Source organism: Coenobita brevimanus, chromosome 61 (assembly GCF_032717465.1).
Source record: "Coenobita brevimanus isolate Jiangsu-jjx chromosome 61, ASM3271746v2, whole genome shotgun sequence".
In the NCBI taxonomy this organism is placed as follows: domain Eukaryota; kingdom Metazoa; phylum Arthropoda; class Malacostraca; order Decapoda; family Coenobitidae; genus Coenobita; species Coenobita brevimanus.
In genome coordinates this window covers 3,005,962-3,021,710 of record NC_137014.1, presented here as the reverse complement: position 1 = coordinate 3,021,710, position 15,749 = coordinate 3,005,962, and the positions used below count along the sequence as shown (strand labels likewise).

Genomic DNA, 15,749 nt, shown 5'->3' with positions numbered 1-15,749 from the left:
ATCAATAAGAATGTAGGACTTTTTTGTTTTACAATTATTTTTCACTCAAAAGATTGCTGTAATCCCTGATTTCTCACTATATGATTGCTTCAACACTTAATCCTTTATATGATCATACTCCAAAAATGCATCACAGTTGTAAAATGAGGGCATGCTGTATCAATCCATTATCCAAGCCTTTACTCCTCCTTTTCTGTGAGTCTTATGAACCCAGGGCTAAGCTACCTAGTTCAGACAATTAAAGCGAGAGTGACCAGTTGCTTAATTCTCACATGGTATTCTATAATTCTTCCAAACTGTAAAAGTTTGCAGTTGTTCATTAAAAAAAGTACCGTACACAAATCCTCACTATAATGAACTTTTGCTTTTATTACACACACTGTCTTTCACAGTAAGAATATACATTTTATCTACTTATCACTACCACAGTCACCAGAGATGATTTTACAGCTGGATTGTCTATGATGTGCACTTTCTTTACACTGACACATGCAAACTTGTTGGAGCCTTTTTAAATGAAAGAATGAATGAACATACTGTACTATGAAGAGAATTCACTTGGCCAAACTCAACCAAGGATGAATCCACTTGCACTGCAGTCTCAGCTGACCACTAGTAAATACTGAATTAGCATGTTCTTTGTTTTTTCAGCCATTTGTGTAAAAAAAAAAAAAAAAAAAAAAATGCAGACACCAGTGAATACAGATGACTTATAATACAGATGACTTACACAGAAGTCTCAATGATATTATATTTCTACTTTCACTGGATAACTTAAATAAAAACAACAGATTCTAAATCTGGGAATATTGAACCTGGTGTGTGTGTGTGTGTTTTTTTTTTTTTAGGTACCAAAAAATGCAAACATGAGAAACTACTGTAAAGAAAAACAAATAAATAAATATATATAAATAAAAAACTACACAAAATACCAACAGGTAAACTCACATGAGGTGGGTGCATGTGGGGCCCCAATCAGACTTGTATGTGGCACCCATATCTGTCATAGCGTCACGAAGCTGGGAGCGCTCAGGATTCTGATACCCACTCAACACAAACACCACATCCTCCATTAGCGATGTAAAGGGACGACTTTTCCTCTGACTCTCATTCTTCTCTGCTGTCTTCTCACTCCTGTTGTGCCTCTCTCCCTTTGGGGTACTTGTTTCTCCTTTGTTCTTTTTCTCTCCTCTCTCCTTCTTTTCCTCCTTTACTTTCACCTCTGGCTTCTCTTTCTTTTCTCTTTTTTCTGCTTTGCTGTCATTCTTCTCCTTTGCTCTCTCCTGGTTTTTCTTGGTACCATTCTCATCTGATCGGGATAAAAGTGGAAATCATCCATTTCAAGATCTCCAAAAATCACATACAAGAATATACCATATGTTCTGTTTCCATGAGCATGACAGTAAGAACGAGGTTAGATGATGGTATAATACTGTGATCCCAACTCAGACGAGCAGAAGTGACGCTTGGACTCTGTTGGAAGGGCCCAAGCCAAGAGCGAAGGGAACGGAAATGAGAGGAGCATGTGAAGTTATGTAGTGAGAAAGACAGATAAATAATGAAGTAAAGGAGTACTGTAATGGTGATGTGGATGTGCTGGAAAGCATTAAAAGTGCCTTAAGATGTTTGGCCATGTTATGAGAAAGGAGAATGAGAGACTGACTACAAGAGTGGATATGATTAAGGTGGAGAAGGATGGGAGAAGACCAAACATGAGATGGAGGGATGGGGTGGAGAGGCACATGAGTGAGGAGTATAAAAGAGAGCAGCCTGATGATGTACAACACAGTAACATGGAGGCGATTCACTTATGGCCACCCCTTCTGAACTTCAAGTGTCTAGTTAAAAACAGAGACAGACAGACAAACAGACAGGAATACAAACAAATAGACATTTTTCCTTACTACAACAAGCTGAATATCAGCTATGCTTTGATTTATTGATATCTAAAATAAATGGGTACCAGTATATATGAATTATTTATTTATTTATTTTTTTCAAGAGCACAGGTTCTATTTCCTGAACCCCAATACAGCCAATCAAAATAATCAATGTGCCAAGACACCCTTTAACAAAACACACAACAGAAGAACACACTGGAAAAGACAGAAAATATACATATAAGGACACACTCACTTAAACACATATGGAAAGAAACTAAATATACATACAACATTTAACACAAAAATTTTACAAAAGCTACAATGGAAAAGCCATTACACAAACAGTGGTAATACATCAAGAACACAATAATAAAAAAAATAATATCAAAAACAAAATACTGTACAGTATACTGGAGAGAGAGAGAAAAAAAAAAATAAAATATTCATTCATTTATCATCCAATCCTACGTTGCCCCATGAGGAGGGTAGGAACCCGGGGCTAGGCAAGTTGGTCCTGACATTTAAGATGAGAGTGACCAGCCTCACTCATCCCTGAGTGGCATTACGTGAGCAATATACCCCAACCACCCCTTGGATATAAACCTTCACAGGCTCAATTCGATTGGAGCTCTGTAATTAGCCACTAAACCACCAGGCGCCAAAATTTGGTTATATGGTCACCACCCAGCATAGTAAATGGTTTCCTGGTGTACAGGAAACCATTTGGCTTGTCACTCAGTGTAGAGTCACCCACAGGCAGAAGGAAGAGGAAAGAATGAAGGAAAGAAAGACACAAGAGGGAGTGTAAAGTCATCCGTAGGCAGAAGAACGAGGAAAGACTGAAGGAAAGAAAGACAGAAGAGGATGGAAGGAAAGAGGGCTGGAGGAGAGGAATGGGTAGACACCCAAGAGCACCACTACATCGAGTGAGTGGATGGTGAGCGCCCCCACCTACCACAAAAAAAAAAATCAATGTAGTCTAAAACAATTATAACAGTAATGATCAAATTTTAAAATACAGAATCACCTAAAACACAAGATGATAGGGCCAAATGGTTCTGCACGTGAGGTGAAGCCACTTCTAAAGGATGAATGATGTATGAATGTGTGGACCATTCTGATATTTAATACCAGAGGTCTACTTTTGTGTTTGTTTCTGAATCCTACCTAACTTCATCTTAAGTGGATAATACGGATGAGATGATGATGATGATGATGATGATAATACCAGTCTCTAGGGCAGTCTTTGATATACAGATTACAATAGCAACCTGAATTTATGCCTTCCCCCCAAATTATATATTTCTATCAATTGCCAGACGCCTCAATCCCGTAAGGGATGGCCCCAACCAAATCACCTCCATGTCACCCTGTCCAATGCCACTTCACTGCCTTGCTCCCACCTCACATCCCCCTCCCTCATATACCTCTCCATTATTTTGGGATACTTAGCTAACTGAGCTGCAGATTTTGATTTTCTGGAAGAATAACATCCAAAGAAAGATTCTGCACTGTCTTTCATCCTGCCAGCAATGACAAAAATATAGCTTAAGATAATTTTCTTCTTGTAACTAAGGATGTACTTGCTGGAAGAACATGAGATACAAGAAGATTTCACTTTCCCTGTTTTTCTTATTTAAAAAAAAAAAAAAAAAAAAAAAAAAAGTGATTCTGGGTCCAATTGATCTATGGGAAGGTATCTAGACTGCATCATTTGATGACATTACACAACTACATACAAGACACAGCTGTCATTAACTGACTGGGGCATTTAAACCACTGCACCACCTGGTTAACTTCATTAAATGATCCATTTAAAAGTAAAGACGCAAAACACCAACAAGATATGATGTGGGATTTCAATAGTACATGATAGGAAAAGAACCACTGTACCCTGATTAAACTTTTACAGATTCTCTCTCTTCAATTCTAAGTGCCTCCACTATTATGCTGGGATAATCAGATTCATATAATCAAAACGTGTAAGTTAACAGACGGTTATGGTAAAGAGAATTACCTTTGCTGGGTTTCTTCTTAAGCTGGTAGAATGTGTTATCAGGAGCCTGGTCTTCTGCCTTCCTCCTGTGTGGTGCAGGGGAGGCACTGGAGGCTGCAGCTGCGGCCGCTGATGCCGCACGTATGGCAGCTGCACCTGCAACACAATGCCCCACCGGTTATGTGACTGTAGACAGATGGAAGCTTGGGGGCAATATGTGTGTTAGTTCATTATGCAGTAATGTCAACAGTGAACAAAAACATTTACTGTCACACAAGACAAAAAGATTTTGTGTTTGCCTGATTCATTTCACACACATTGGTGCACACAACCAACATACACACACAAGTAGTAGGTGATGGCAACCACTATCCATTCACTTGATGTAGTGCTGCCTACTTCTTCTTTTGATGACTCGACATTGAATGACAAGCCTAATGGTTTCCTGTAACCCAGGAAACCTTTACAATGCTTGGTTGTAAATATATAACTAAATAACAGGGTGATGTGGAGCCTACTATGGTGCCCCTGTTAACTCGGTGGAGATGTGCAAATGCAAAGTCCATCCTGGAAATAAACCTTCACACACTTCTCTATGCCTTGCCACATCGATGTACTGTCCATAGCAAGGGAACATTGGTTCACTGCACAGGTCAGCCCTGTAGGGGCGAGAGCTTACCTGTGGTCTGCTAGACCAGACAGACAGGTTGATATATTATATCCCCTGCAGCTGATGGGTCTATTCGACCAGACAAATGGGTTGACCTATTACTACTATTACAGTACATCTATCCATCATCCAATCCTACATTGCCCCATGAGAAGCATAGGAGCACAGGGCTAGGCAGTTGGTCCCGACATTTAAGATGAGTGACCAGCCTCACTCATCCCTGAGTGGCATTACATGAGCAATCAACCCCAACCACCTCTTGGATAAACCTTCACAGGCTCAATCCAATTGGAGCGCCTTAATTACCGACTAAACCACCAGGCACCAAAGTCTGGTTACATGGTTACCACCCAGTGTAGTAAATGGTTTCCTGGTGTACAGGAAACCATTTAGCTTGTCATTCAGTGTAGAGTCACCCATAGGCAGAAGGACAAGGAATGAATGAAGGAAAGAAAGACAGAAGAGGATGGAAGGTAAGAAGGATGGAGGAGAGGAAAGGGCAGACACCCGACAACAACACTACATCGAGTGAGTGGATGGTGAGTGCCCCCACCTACCACATAAACCAGACAAACGGGTTGACCTATTACTACTATTATAGTACATACACACATATATATACATACTCTATACATGAAGGTGGTTTTGGTGAGGGTTGCCTTAATGTGGTGGCATTATCATAACACTAAAGCTCTGTTGCCGTTATAAAAATGTCCCTCAACCCCTCTCTATCCCCTGAATGGACAGTGGACTACACATGGATGACAACTTTATCCAGTACTCCACCACCTGATATTTTTAAAACATTAATTTATAATGTAACTCTTGTTAGGTGCAGGTGCCCATCATCCACCCTTCAATGTATTGCTCTCTCTCTCACTCTCACTCTGTAAGGTGCCACTACACTGAGTGACAAGCCAAACAGATTCCTGTAACCCAAGATATCATTTAATATGCTGGTGGTCTAGCAGGTTAAGGCAGTCTGACCGGAAGAAGCCTGTACATCTGTCTGTGGCCTTGGGAGCAGGCTGTGAAGCCTATGCCCCCCCCCCAAAAAAAAAAAAAAAAAAAAAAAAATGCAACTAAGGGATGAATGAGACTGGTCCCTCTTGCCTTATGTGTTGGAACCAAGTAGCTTAGCACCAGATCTCTACACTCCTGATGGGGCAAAACTGGACTGGATAGGTGGATGGATGGATTAATGTACTTCTTCACTTAGGTCACTCTTTGTTCTGTGACAAACCAGTAACATTTTGCTATGCTGGGTGGTAACATGGACCAATGATGGTCTAATGGGTTAAGGCACTCCAAATGGGTGACGCCCACATGGGCTTCCAACAGAAGGGTTGTTCGGGTTTGTTGCTCACATTATACCTATGCAAGGAAGAGTGCCTGGTCAATTGGCTGAAATGAGTAGCCGGGCCCTATGCCCCTACGCTATTGACTGGGCATTAAAGGACTGAATTACATTAACTAGTCATATAGACAGATGCACTTCAAGTAAATCTGCCAGACAGGTTATTCTTAAAGAAATGAAAAAAAAAAGAAAAAAGATTTTCATGCTTTTCTGTGCATATTTGATCCAACAATCCTGATCCCAAGTCAATTCAATAACCTCATCAACTTCCATTATCACTTTATCACACACTCACTCACTATATTCAGCCACCTTCTTGGCCTACCATGCTTCTTCCACCTCTCAACTGACTTGCATATACCCGCTTCACCACCCTACCTAAATCCATTCTCTTTTATATCACCTTCATTCCAACCCTCATTCCTACCTAAAACACTGGGATTATACAGCCTACAGTTCAACATTGTATGACAGCTCACCAGACATAGGAGAAGAGGGTTCCTTATCCTTGCGTCGAGCAAACAGAGATCCGGTAGTTATTGGGTCCATAGCATCCTCATCTTTCAAAGTAAAACTTCCCAGTTTGGTAACACTAGCTGCAGAGCCACTGGCTTCCTGTGAACAGCGAAGAAACTGTATTTTAAAAAATGCTCTAATTATTGGTCAAGATTATGTTATTTATCTATCTACTGCCAGACGCCGCAATTCCGTAAGGGATGGCCACAAACAAATTGCCTCCATGTCTCTCTGTCCAATGCCACTTAACTGCCTTGCTCCCAGCTCACACCCTCACTCTCATATACTGACTACAAATACCTTTACATCATTGTATTATGGACAACGAATCACACACAGCGTACAGCAGCATTTATCTAAATACTGTATAGTGGTTCCCAAGGCCTTCCAGAACACTATCCAGTTGGTCAGACACTTCCACTTTGCAACCCCATGATGAAGTGTCTGCATAAAAAAATCTCTGTATAACAACTTCTTACAATGATTTTTGTGGACTATTCTGATCAGTGAATCATTTTAATACTGGTGTGCTTCCTCTCAAGGATGATTCATACCTGGGCTGACTATTGTACACAAGATGTTTTCCTACAGATGAGAATTTTTACTAAATACCAAAACCAGCATATCATTTCCCATTAATTGATGAACAATGTTAAAGGATATCAGTGATGTATAATGAGATCCACAAGATGTGAGAATCTCACCTAGGACTTTGCTTTTGGACACAGTTTACTATACTGTACATACATTCTGAAAGGCAATATTCCATGTTTGCTTGGTTCAGCCTTGTACATTTTGACTCTGCACTTGCTGTATAACTGAGCTCCATGCAACTGTTGAGAAATTATTAACCTCAACTGTATCATTTGCAGTCCCAGCATGGGAGTTTCTTTGACCAATATTTTCAGTCACTTTCTTCATATCAAACCAAGTTCTCTTCCAAACTCTTGTTAGAACATGGTGCATGTACCGTATAACCATACAAGCCATCCTCACAATATCAGGCTTAAAAAGTACTTGTACAACATATAAAATTACATGTCCCTCATTCTTCTCATCCATTCATCATTCACAGAAAATCACTCCCTCTTTACATCTGCCAAGAGTGCTTGCAACTGACCCAGGATATATCCTTTCTTCCCAGTCACGACTCACTCTTACCTTAACAAGCATGACTGGGGATGAGCAACAGCAACAGTTGTTACATTAATCTTACATACCATCATCACATCATACCTTCCTTCCTCAAATATATTCATTACTGGGTACTTCTATGCTCTTTCATTATATTAGTCATTTTGCTAGGCCTCTCTCTCACTCTCTCTCTTTCTCTTTGTCATACACATCACAGTGCATATTATGATGTGTACTGGTACTGTGATATGTGTATGACATATGTGCCAAAACATATACAGAATCAGAATGTTATCAGTTACATCACAAATGAATACTCAAGTCCCCGTTCTGGGAAATATACGGTATTCTTTAATGATGATGGGAAGGTCTGTAGTTCTGCAAAGACACTAGGTAATGCTGGTACTTATGTCTCTTCCTGAACTTCAAGCAGCAATATATCTCCTAAGGCAATGAACATAGGAGGGGGGATTATGTTATCAAGGTTGTTATTCTGCTGAAGATGTTTGAGTTAAATTAAAAATGAATAGCTGCTTCAGTTGTAGATAAATGTCTTATATGAAAAGGTCTTTTTGTGAAGAAAATAAAAACACTGGCATTAACTGTTATTTACACCCTGCATGGCTGTGGTGTCCAGAGATGTGACCTGCAGTGTTCAGTGTGAGAACCTTCTGCAAAGAGTGTGACCTAGTGTATCTATTGTAACTGGGTGAGACTGATGAGTGTGTACCAGGACATCTACTGTGGCCTGGGATATCAAGGTACCATTTACACTTGACTGAGGTAAGAATTGTGCCTCTAACTGTTAGCAGTGTGATGTTCACATAGGAGCACCTACTTCTAACAACAGGACTAGGTGCTTTCTTCTTCCATCATCATGCAGGAAAGCTGTTCTTGCTTGAGTATATGTTGGGAAACTATAATTTCTACAATACAGATGTCAACAATCAAGCCTCTTCGTTATCTGAGTGATGTTGTGCCATCAACGCTGATGTTTTATGCCTGTAAATGTGTACTTAAAATTTTTACTGATATAGTGTAATGCCTGTCATGTGGAGAGGTGTACCTATCAAGTGGAGCCCAGATTCTGGGGGACTGAATAGCGAATGAATATCCATTTCAGTGAGTATGCTGTTGATTTGTCCTCCCAGTATTGTATTTTTTCCTCTTTCTGGCTATCTGTAATCTCCCTCACCCCACCTGCAGGTTAGAAAAAGAGGAAGGATGACAATGATGAATACTGCATCTATTTTAAGAGTTTAGAGGAATGAGTACATCTTGCATATAAACTAAAGGAAGTGATAAAGGGCAGGGAGATGAGCATGGAAGTTAATACAGTATGTTGTTGCATAAGAGTGTTGTGATTCGCACTCTTATGTACAGAAGTGATGCTTGGGCATGTGTCCAAAGAAAGAGGAGTGGAAATAACCTATCTAAAAGGAGTAGCCTATATGCAGTGATGTGGAGAGACAGAGACATCTGATGAGGTTCAGGAGAGATGTGGTGCTGATGTGAATATGCTGGGAAGTGTTACAATTGCCATAAGATGGTTTGGCCATGTGAAGAGAATGATGAACAAAAGATTAGCTATAAGAATGTATATGAGTCAGGTGAAGAAGGAGAATGAAGATGAGGTAAATGGGGAGAATAAGGATGAGGTGGATGAGAAGGCTGAGGATGAGGTGGAGGGGAAAACTGAAGATAAGGTGGAGAAGGAGAATGAAGATGGGGAAAAGAGATGGTGTGAATTGGAAGGATGGCAGCCTGATGGCAGAGGGTAGGGTAACATGGGAACAAACTGTTTGTGGCCATCCCCTCCAGGAATAAAGCATCTTGTGACAAACAGGTAGACACACACAGGTAGGTAGGTAGGTAGATAGAGATAAACAAACAGACAGATGGATAAACAGATACAGATAGACTGACAGGCCTAATATAAGGCTATCCGTGGAGCAGCTCCAAATGAGCCATAATCAATAAACTGAGAAAATGGAGGGCACATAATGGATCTTTTTTTTTTTTTTTTTTTTTTTTTTTTAATCCAGAGTCCCTGTATGATGCATCGTCATAAAACTATGAGGCACTCCATGGAGGAACTGTGGAGGTGCTGTGTCAAAAATTCATTACTATAGTTAACCCCCATTATCTTCCATTTTGATTTTGACATGCTCAGAGTTACTCAATTGAGTTCCTCATACAGCTATATAACTGTTTAGTGTGGTTTCAGTTATATGTCATTACTTAAAATATTATGGTTCTGATATTAAAAAAATTTTTAAATGAATAATGTTTGGCTATCTCGTACACTTACTCCTTTATCTGAAGTCAATCTAGTTTACCATATGCGTGTGTGTCAGTGCTGTCTGTTACAACATACCTGGTCTGGTGCCCTAACAGTGATGAAGGAGAGGCCATACTGAATTTTCTTGTTGAAAGGCTGTGTACAAATCACTTTTACTCGGTCCCACTTCTGCTCGGCCACATTTTTGTTTAACTTGTCCATTCCAAACATCCGAACTCGGTTGAGGTCAGTCCCATTCCTAGACTCAATGGGCGTCATGAAGGAGGATGCTACGAGGAGAACCTGGAGACAAACATCAAAATCAGATTGCTGTACAGTAATGAAGACATTTAATTACTTAGAGATACAGAGGTGAAGCAGGGGATGGAGTTATAACCTGCAAATGACTCAAGGATGCTCTAGACAGGCTAAGAAAAGGCATCTAACCTGATGAAATGATGCCTCAGGAATAAACCCCACAAGGCCTCAGATTCTGAACAAGGGAAAAGTTACAATGTGTTGAAGGTGTGGAAAAACCTAATGTTGAACTGTTTATGTATCAAGTTGAAGTGTATATATATATATATATATATATATATATATATATCATCATCATCATCAGCCGTTTGAGTATCCACTGCAGGACCGGCCTATCCCGACCGAAGTCGGGATGATACAGCCAGTGTATCTCTACCAAGTGGCTTAGGCTGTCTGGTAGAGATTGTATGTAGGGTGAGAAGTGCTTGTAAGTGTAACTGTAGTGTTGTAGTCGCTTTGGATGTGTGTGTAGTCTGTGAACCAAGTGTAATCGGACCACGCAAGCTGACTGGGTGCAAGCATACTTTACAGTAAGCGACACTGGTTCAACCACAGCACCCCTTGTGTCCGCCAATGCAGTACGTGGCCGGGTGAACACTCTCAAAGTTTATTACCTCGGCGGGGCGCGAACCCTGGGCCACCCATGAACGAAACGCACACTCTACCACTGTACCACAGAGGCTCCATATATACTGTATATATATAAATATATATATATATATATATATATATATATATATATATATATATATATATATATATATGTATAAGGATAAGTTTATAAGTATATAAACAAGATGATAAAGTTGATGTACTCAAATGTGGATGTCAGGACTACATATTATAATTACAAATCATAATAGATAGATAGATAAATAGATAGATAGAGAGACAGATAGAAGCAGGGAGTCAGATGATGAGAAGGTATTGTGTCTGCGAGAATCGAGCAATGCTAAACATGCTTACACACTCTTAATTCAAGGAATGCTTTATAGGCACACGACAGCGCCTAGTGACCATACACACACATACACACATACTCACACACAGGCTGCTAGAACTTTCCATCCACGAGGAACACACGTGACACACCCCTGCTACACCAGAATTTAGGAAAGAGAGCTCAGACGGAGGTTAGCCACAGAACAGGCAAGAGAGAAGGAGAGAGGCCTTAGAAGAGACAGGTCACAGGGAGAAGGGCTTGGCAATTTGAGAGAGGAGAGAGACAAAGAGAGCGAGACAGAGAGATAGCTAGCGGGACGGGACTCTATACTTACGCTCTGTGTGAGAGACTTGTTAATATTTGACAAGACAAATAAAAATAGTCCCATACTATTCTTTACCTCTCCTGTCACTACATGACAAATGGGAAGCTACTCCAAGATATAAAAAACGCTCATCCACAAGTCTAAAATATATATATATATATAACTCAACCACAAAGGAACCACACAGTCTTTTATGATACAAAGTCATTTATGACAAAATTACTAGAGATGAACGATTATGTCAGAGAAAATGAACCACATATAATATGCCTAACTGAAACAAAATTAACACCAAGGATATCCAATGACATACTAAACTTAGAGGAATACAATATATGGAGAAGAGAGAAATTTAAAAAAAAGGAGGAGGAATTATAATATTAACTAAGAAAAATCTAAAAGTCATTGAAATAAAACTAGATATACCATCACAAGTAGAACTGATTGCAGTAGAGATCAACACATCTGAAGGTACAGTAATTGTAGCCAATTTGTACATGCCACCCAGATCAAACACATGGGAAAGAGATGAATATGAGGACCTGGCAGAGAGTACAATTCAGAGTTTAAGATCATTACTACTTAAAATGGAAGAGAAATCAGAAAGAATTATATTAACTGGGGATTTCAATGCAAATATAAATTGGAATACTCTAGATATAATTAGCCAAGAAAGCTGTTGGGACCAAAAGCTCCTGGATCTCATACAAGAGTTCTTCCTAACGCAACATGTGAGGAAAACCACCAGAAAAAGAGGACTTGATGTACCTTCAGTGCTAGATCTAATATTTACTAGGCAAGAAAATGATATTGACAGTTTAATATATCACCCACCACTCGGCAAAAGCGATCATGCAGTACTAAACTATAACTTCAGGATAGCATATGACATAATAAACAGCAATGACAGTTACAAAAAGAGCCTAAACTATAAAATGGGAAATTATCAAGACCTAAAGAAGTATTTCTTAGAAGTTGATTGGGAAAATGAGCTTAGAGGACAAGATTTAAATGCTGTATATAAAAAATTCTGTGAATTTTATGAAATAGGAGTCCAGATGTACATCCCACAGCACAAAAAAGCATTTAAGAAAATACAGAAATGGTTCAATACAGAATGTAAAAAATCAAAAGAAAGAAGAGATTTGTTGTGGAATAGATACAGAAGACATAATAGTGAAAGGGCGTATAATAATTACAAACAGGCAAGAAACGATTATACAAGAATTAGGAGGGAAGCCCAAAAACAGTTTGAGGAGGATATAATAAATAAAAGTAGTGATCAACCAAAGCTGTTTTACAGCTATATCAGAAGCAAAACTAAAGTAAAAGATATAATACAATCAATTACGGACGAGGGAATCACTTACACACAAGAGAAAGATATTTGTGAAGCACTAAATAAGAATTTCCAATTAGTTTTTACAGAAGAAAAAATTTTTGAGAGGGACTATGTGGAACATGCATGTCCACACATACTACCAGATATACAAATAGCAGAAAAAGTAATACAGGAGGAGTTAAGTAGATTAGACAGAGGAAAAGCAAGTGGTCCTGATGAAATTTCATGTTGGGTACTACGAGAATGTGCAAAGGAGTTAAGTAAACCATTATTTTTAATTTTCAAGAAATCCTTGAGTCAAGGTAAACTACCTGATATTTGGAAAAAAGCAAATATTGTCCCCTTATTCAAGAAAGGAAACAGACAAAATCCACTCAACTACCGACCAGTATCACTGACCAGTGTTGTAAGCAAGGTATTAGAAAAGCTTATAAGAAAAGCTTGGGTAAATCATCTAGAAGAACACAGTATGATAACAGAAAGACAGTTTGGTTTCAGAAAAGGAAAATCATGTGTTACTAATCTGTTGAGCTACTATGACAGAGTAACAAACACAATACAGGAAAGGGAAGGATGGGTGGACAGTATCTATTTAGATTTCAAGAAAGCTTTTGACACAGTACCACACCAAAGACTTTTATGGAAACTGTACCATCAAGGAGGAATTCGAGGCAAACTGTTTTGTTGGATGCAAGACTTTCTCATAAAAAGAGAAATGAGAACAGTACTAAGAGGAAACTACTCATCATGGAAAGAAGTGACTAGTGGAGTACCACAGGGTTCAGTGCTGGCACCAATCGTGTTTTTAGCGTATATAAATGATATAAACAGTAACACTGGAAATGAGAGCTATCTGAATATGTTTGCAGATGATGCAAAAATACAAAGGAGAATTACTAACACAGACTCTTGTAAAGAGCTACAAGAAGAATTAAATAAACTTCATGAATGGAGTAGTACATGGCAAATGGAATTCAATGTGGACAAGTGTCATGTAATCAAGTTTGGTAAAAGTGGAAAAAGACCTGATTGGGATTATAAGTTAGGAAATAAAACCCTATACACATCAGAAAGAGAGAAAGACCTAGGTGTGATTATCAATAACAGACTATCTCCGGCTGACCACATCAGCGAGAAGGTACGGAACATGTATACACTGCTTGCAAATATGAGAATAGCATTCACATACATAAATGAAGACATGCTAAGAAGGATAATAACATCATTCATTAGACCAACCCTGGAATATGCATCAGTAGTCTGGAGTCCTCATCTCAAAAAGCACATAGACAAGATTGAAAAAGTTCAAAGGGCCGCTACAAGATGGATACCAAGCTTAAGGGACCTATGCTACGAAGAAAGACTAAATAAACTGAATCTACCAACACTACAGGAGAGAAGGAAAAGAGGTGACATGATAATGCTATATAAGTGCATATCAGGGAAGGAGAAAATAGACATAAATGATTACTTAACATATGGAGAAGCATCAGCAAGAGGACACTGCAAAAAACTGCATAAGAAGAGAGGTGATAAAGACGTAAGGAAATTCAGTTTCCCAAACAGAGCAATTGATCAATGGAATGCACTACCGAATGAAATAGTGTGTGCCAAAACAATTCACAAATTTAAGGATATGTACGATAAATATGGTGTAAGACACGGGACAGTACGAGCTTGACTCATTCCTGTAAAGATACAATTAGGTAAGAACAATTAGGTAGGTAAGAACACAACATCAAGATGTAACCATATAGGCAAATACAGTAAAGGGGTGATGTGGAGCCTACTATAGTGTCCCTGTTAACTGGATGGAGAGATGAAAATGCAGCATCCACCTAGGACCCAAACCTCTATACACTTCCCTGCACCATGGCCTATTGGGGCAATTGCTTGCCAGTGAATGATGGGTCTGCTTGGTCAAAAAGACCAGGATTGCTCTGCTACTAACAACACAGCATTAATTAGCTTTATATCTCTATCAGTCCATATGAGATTTGCTGCAGGACCTGGCCCTCTACTTGGAGGAAGAGAGAGAGAGTCAGAATTAAACTTTCTTCATGCTGACCTAAACAAAAACAAGGACAAGGCATCTGTAGTGAGAGCAAAGCTTATTGTCACACCTGTATGTAAGTCGGTCTGAGATATCACTGGTATGAACTGAAAGGGCTCAGATATATGTTCCTAAAAGAAAGAACATAACATTTACTGTCCACTGCAACTTGAATCTGAAACCAAGACTCAGGGAATATGCTGACTGGGAGGTGACCACACTACCACAAAATCATTATAGATCTTTGATACATTATCTGTTGTTTCCTGTAACCCAGAAAACTATTCACAATGCTGCATGGTAAACATATAACCAAATAATGAGGTAATGTGGAGACTACAAAGGTGCCCCTGTTTACTGAGTGGAGATGGAAATGCAACATCCAATCAGGAACCAAACCTCCAATCTCTCCCCGTGCCTTGCTTTGGTGAGACACTGTCTGGTGTGGAGGAACATCACTGCACGGAATGGCCCTACAGGGGCGGTCACTTTCCTGCAGCTGATGAGTCTGCTTATCCAGAGAGACTGGAGTTAATCAATTTGAGTTAATCAACAACAACTATTAACTGCAAATGTCACTCCAGTATCAATCACATTGCAGTATTTTACCGATGGAAAACTTCTTGTAACACCAAATGAGTGACCTTAATACAATACTTTATGTTATTTATGGGTCACCCAGCAACAAACAATAAGAGGACCCTGGATATGCATCTGAAAGTCTACAGTGTTGAACTTCAATTGTGTTGAGTTTCAGCTTCAGTCTATATTATATCCATACAGAGGAGAACTAATCACCATTATGCTCAGTGAAGTGGGCTACACACTCACTCACTCACCAACCAAGCCCCATTAATCCTAACTCTACCTCATATGCCTAGCCATATGCATACATCTAAGAATTTTTCTTTATAAAAGTGCTTCATAGCAT

The 15,749-nt window shown here is 39.3% G+C and overlaps 1 protein-coding gene across 1 annotated transcript in view; it reads right to left on the bottom strand.

Annotated features, from left to right (window-relative positions):
• LOC145403606 (DNA repair protein XRCC1-like) overlaps positions 1–15,749 on the bottom strand; it is a 34,292-nt gene that overhangs the window by 14,973 nt on the left and 3,570 nt on the right. Inside the window, exons 3-6 of the mRNA XM_080275282.1 lie at positions 9,934–10,140; positions 6,386–6,521; positions 3,901–4,035; positions 949–1,309 (exon numbers count right to left, since the gene is read on the bottom strand). Coding sequence (XP_080131408.1) covers positions 949–1,309; positions 3,901–4,035; positions 6,386–6,521; positions 9,934–10,140 — 839 coding nt within the window. The remainder of the gene's footprint in view (positions 1–948; positions 1,310–3,900; positions 4,036–6,385; positions 6,522–9,933; positions 10,141–15,749) is intronic.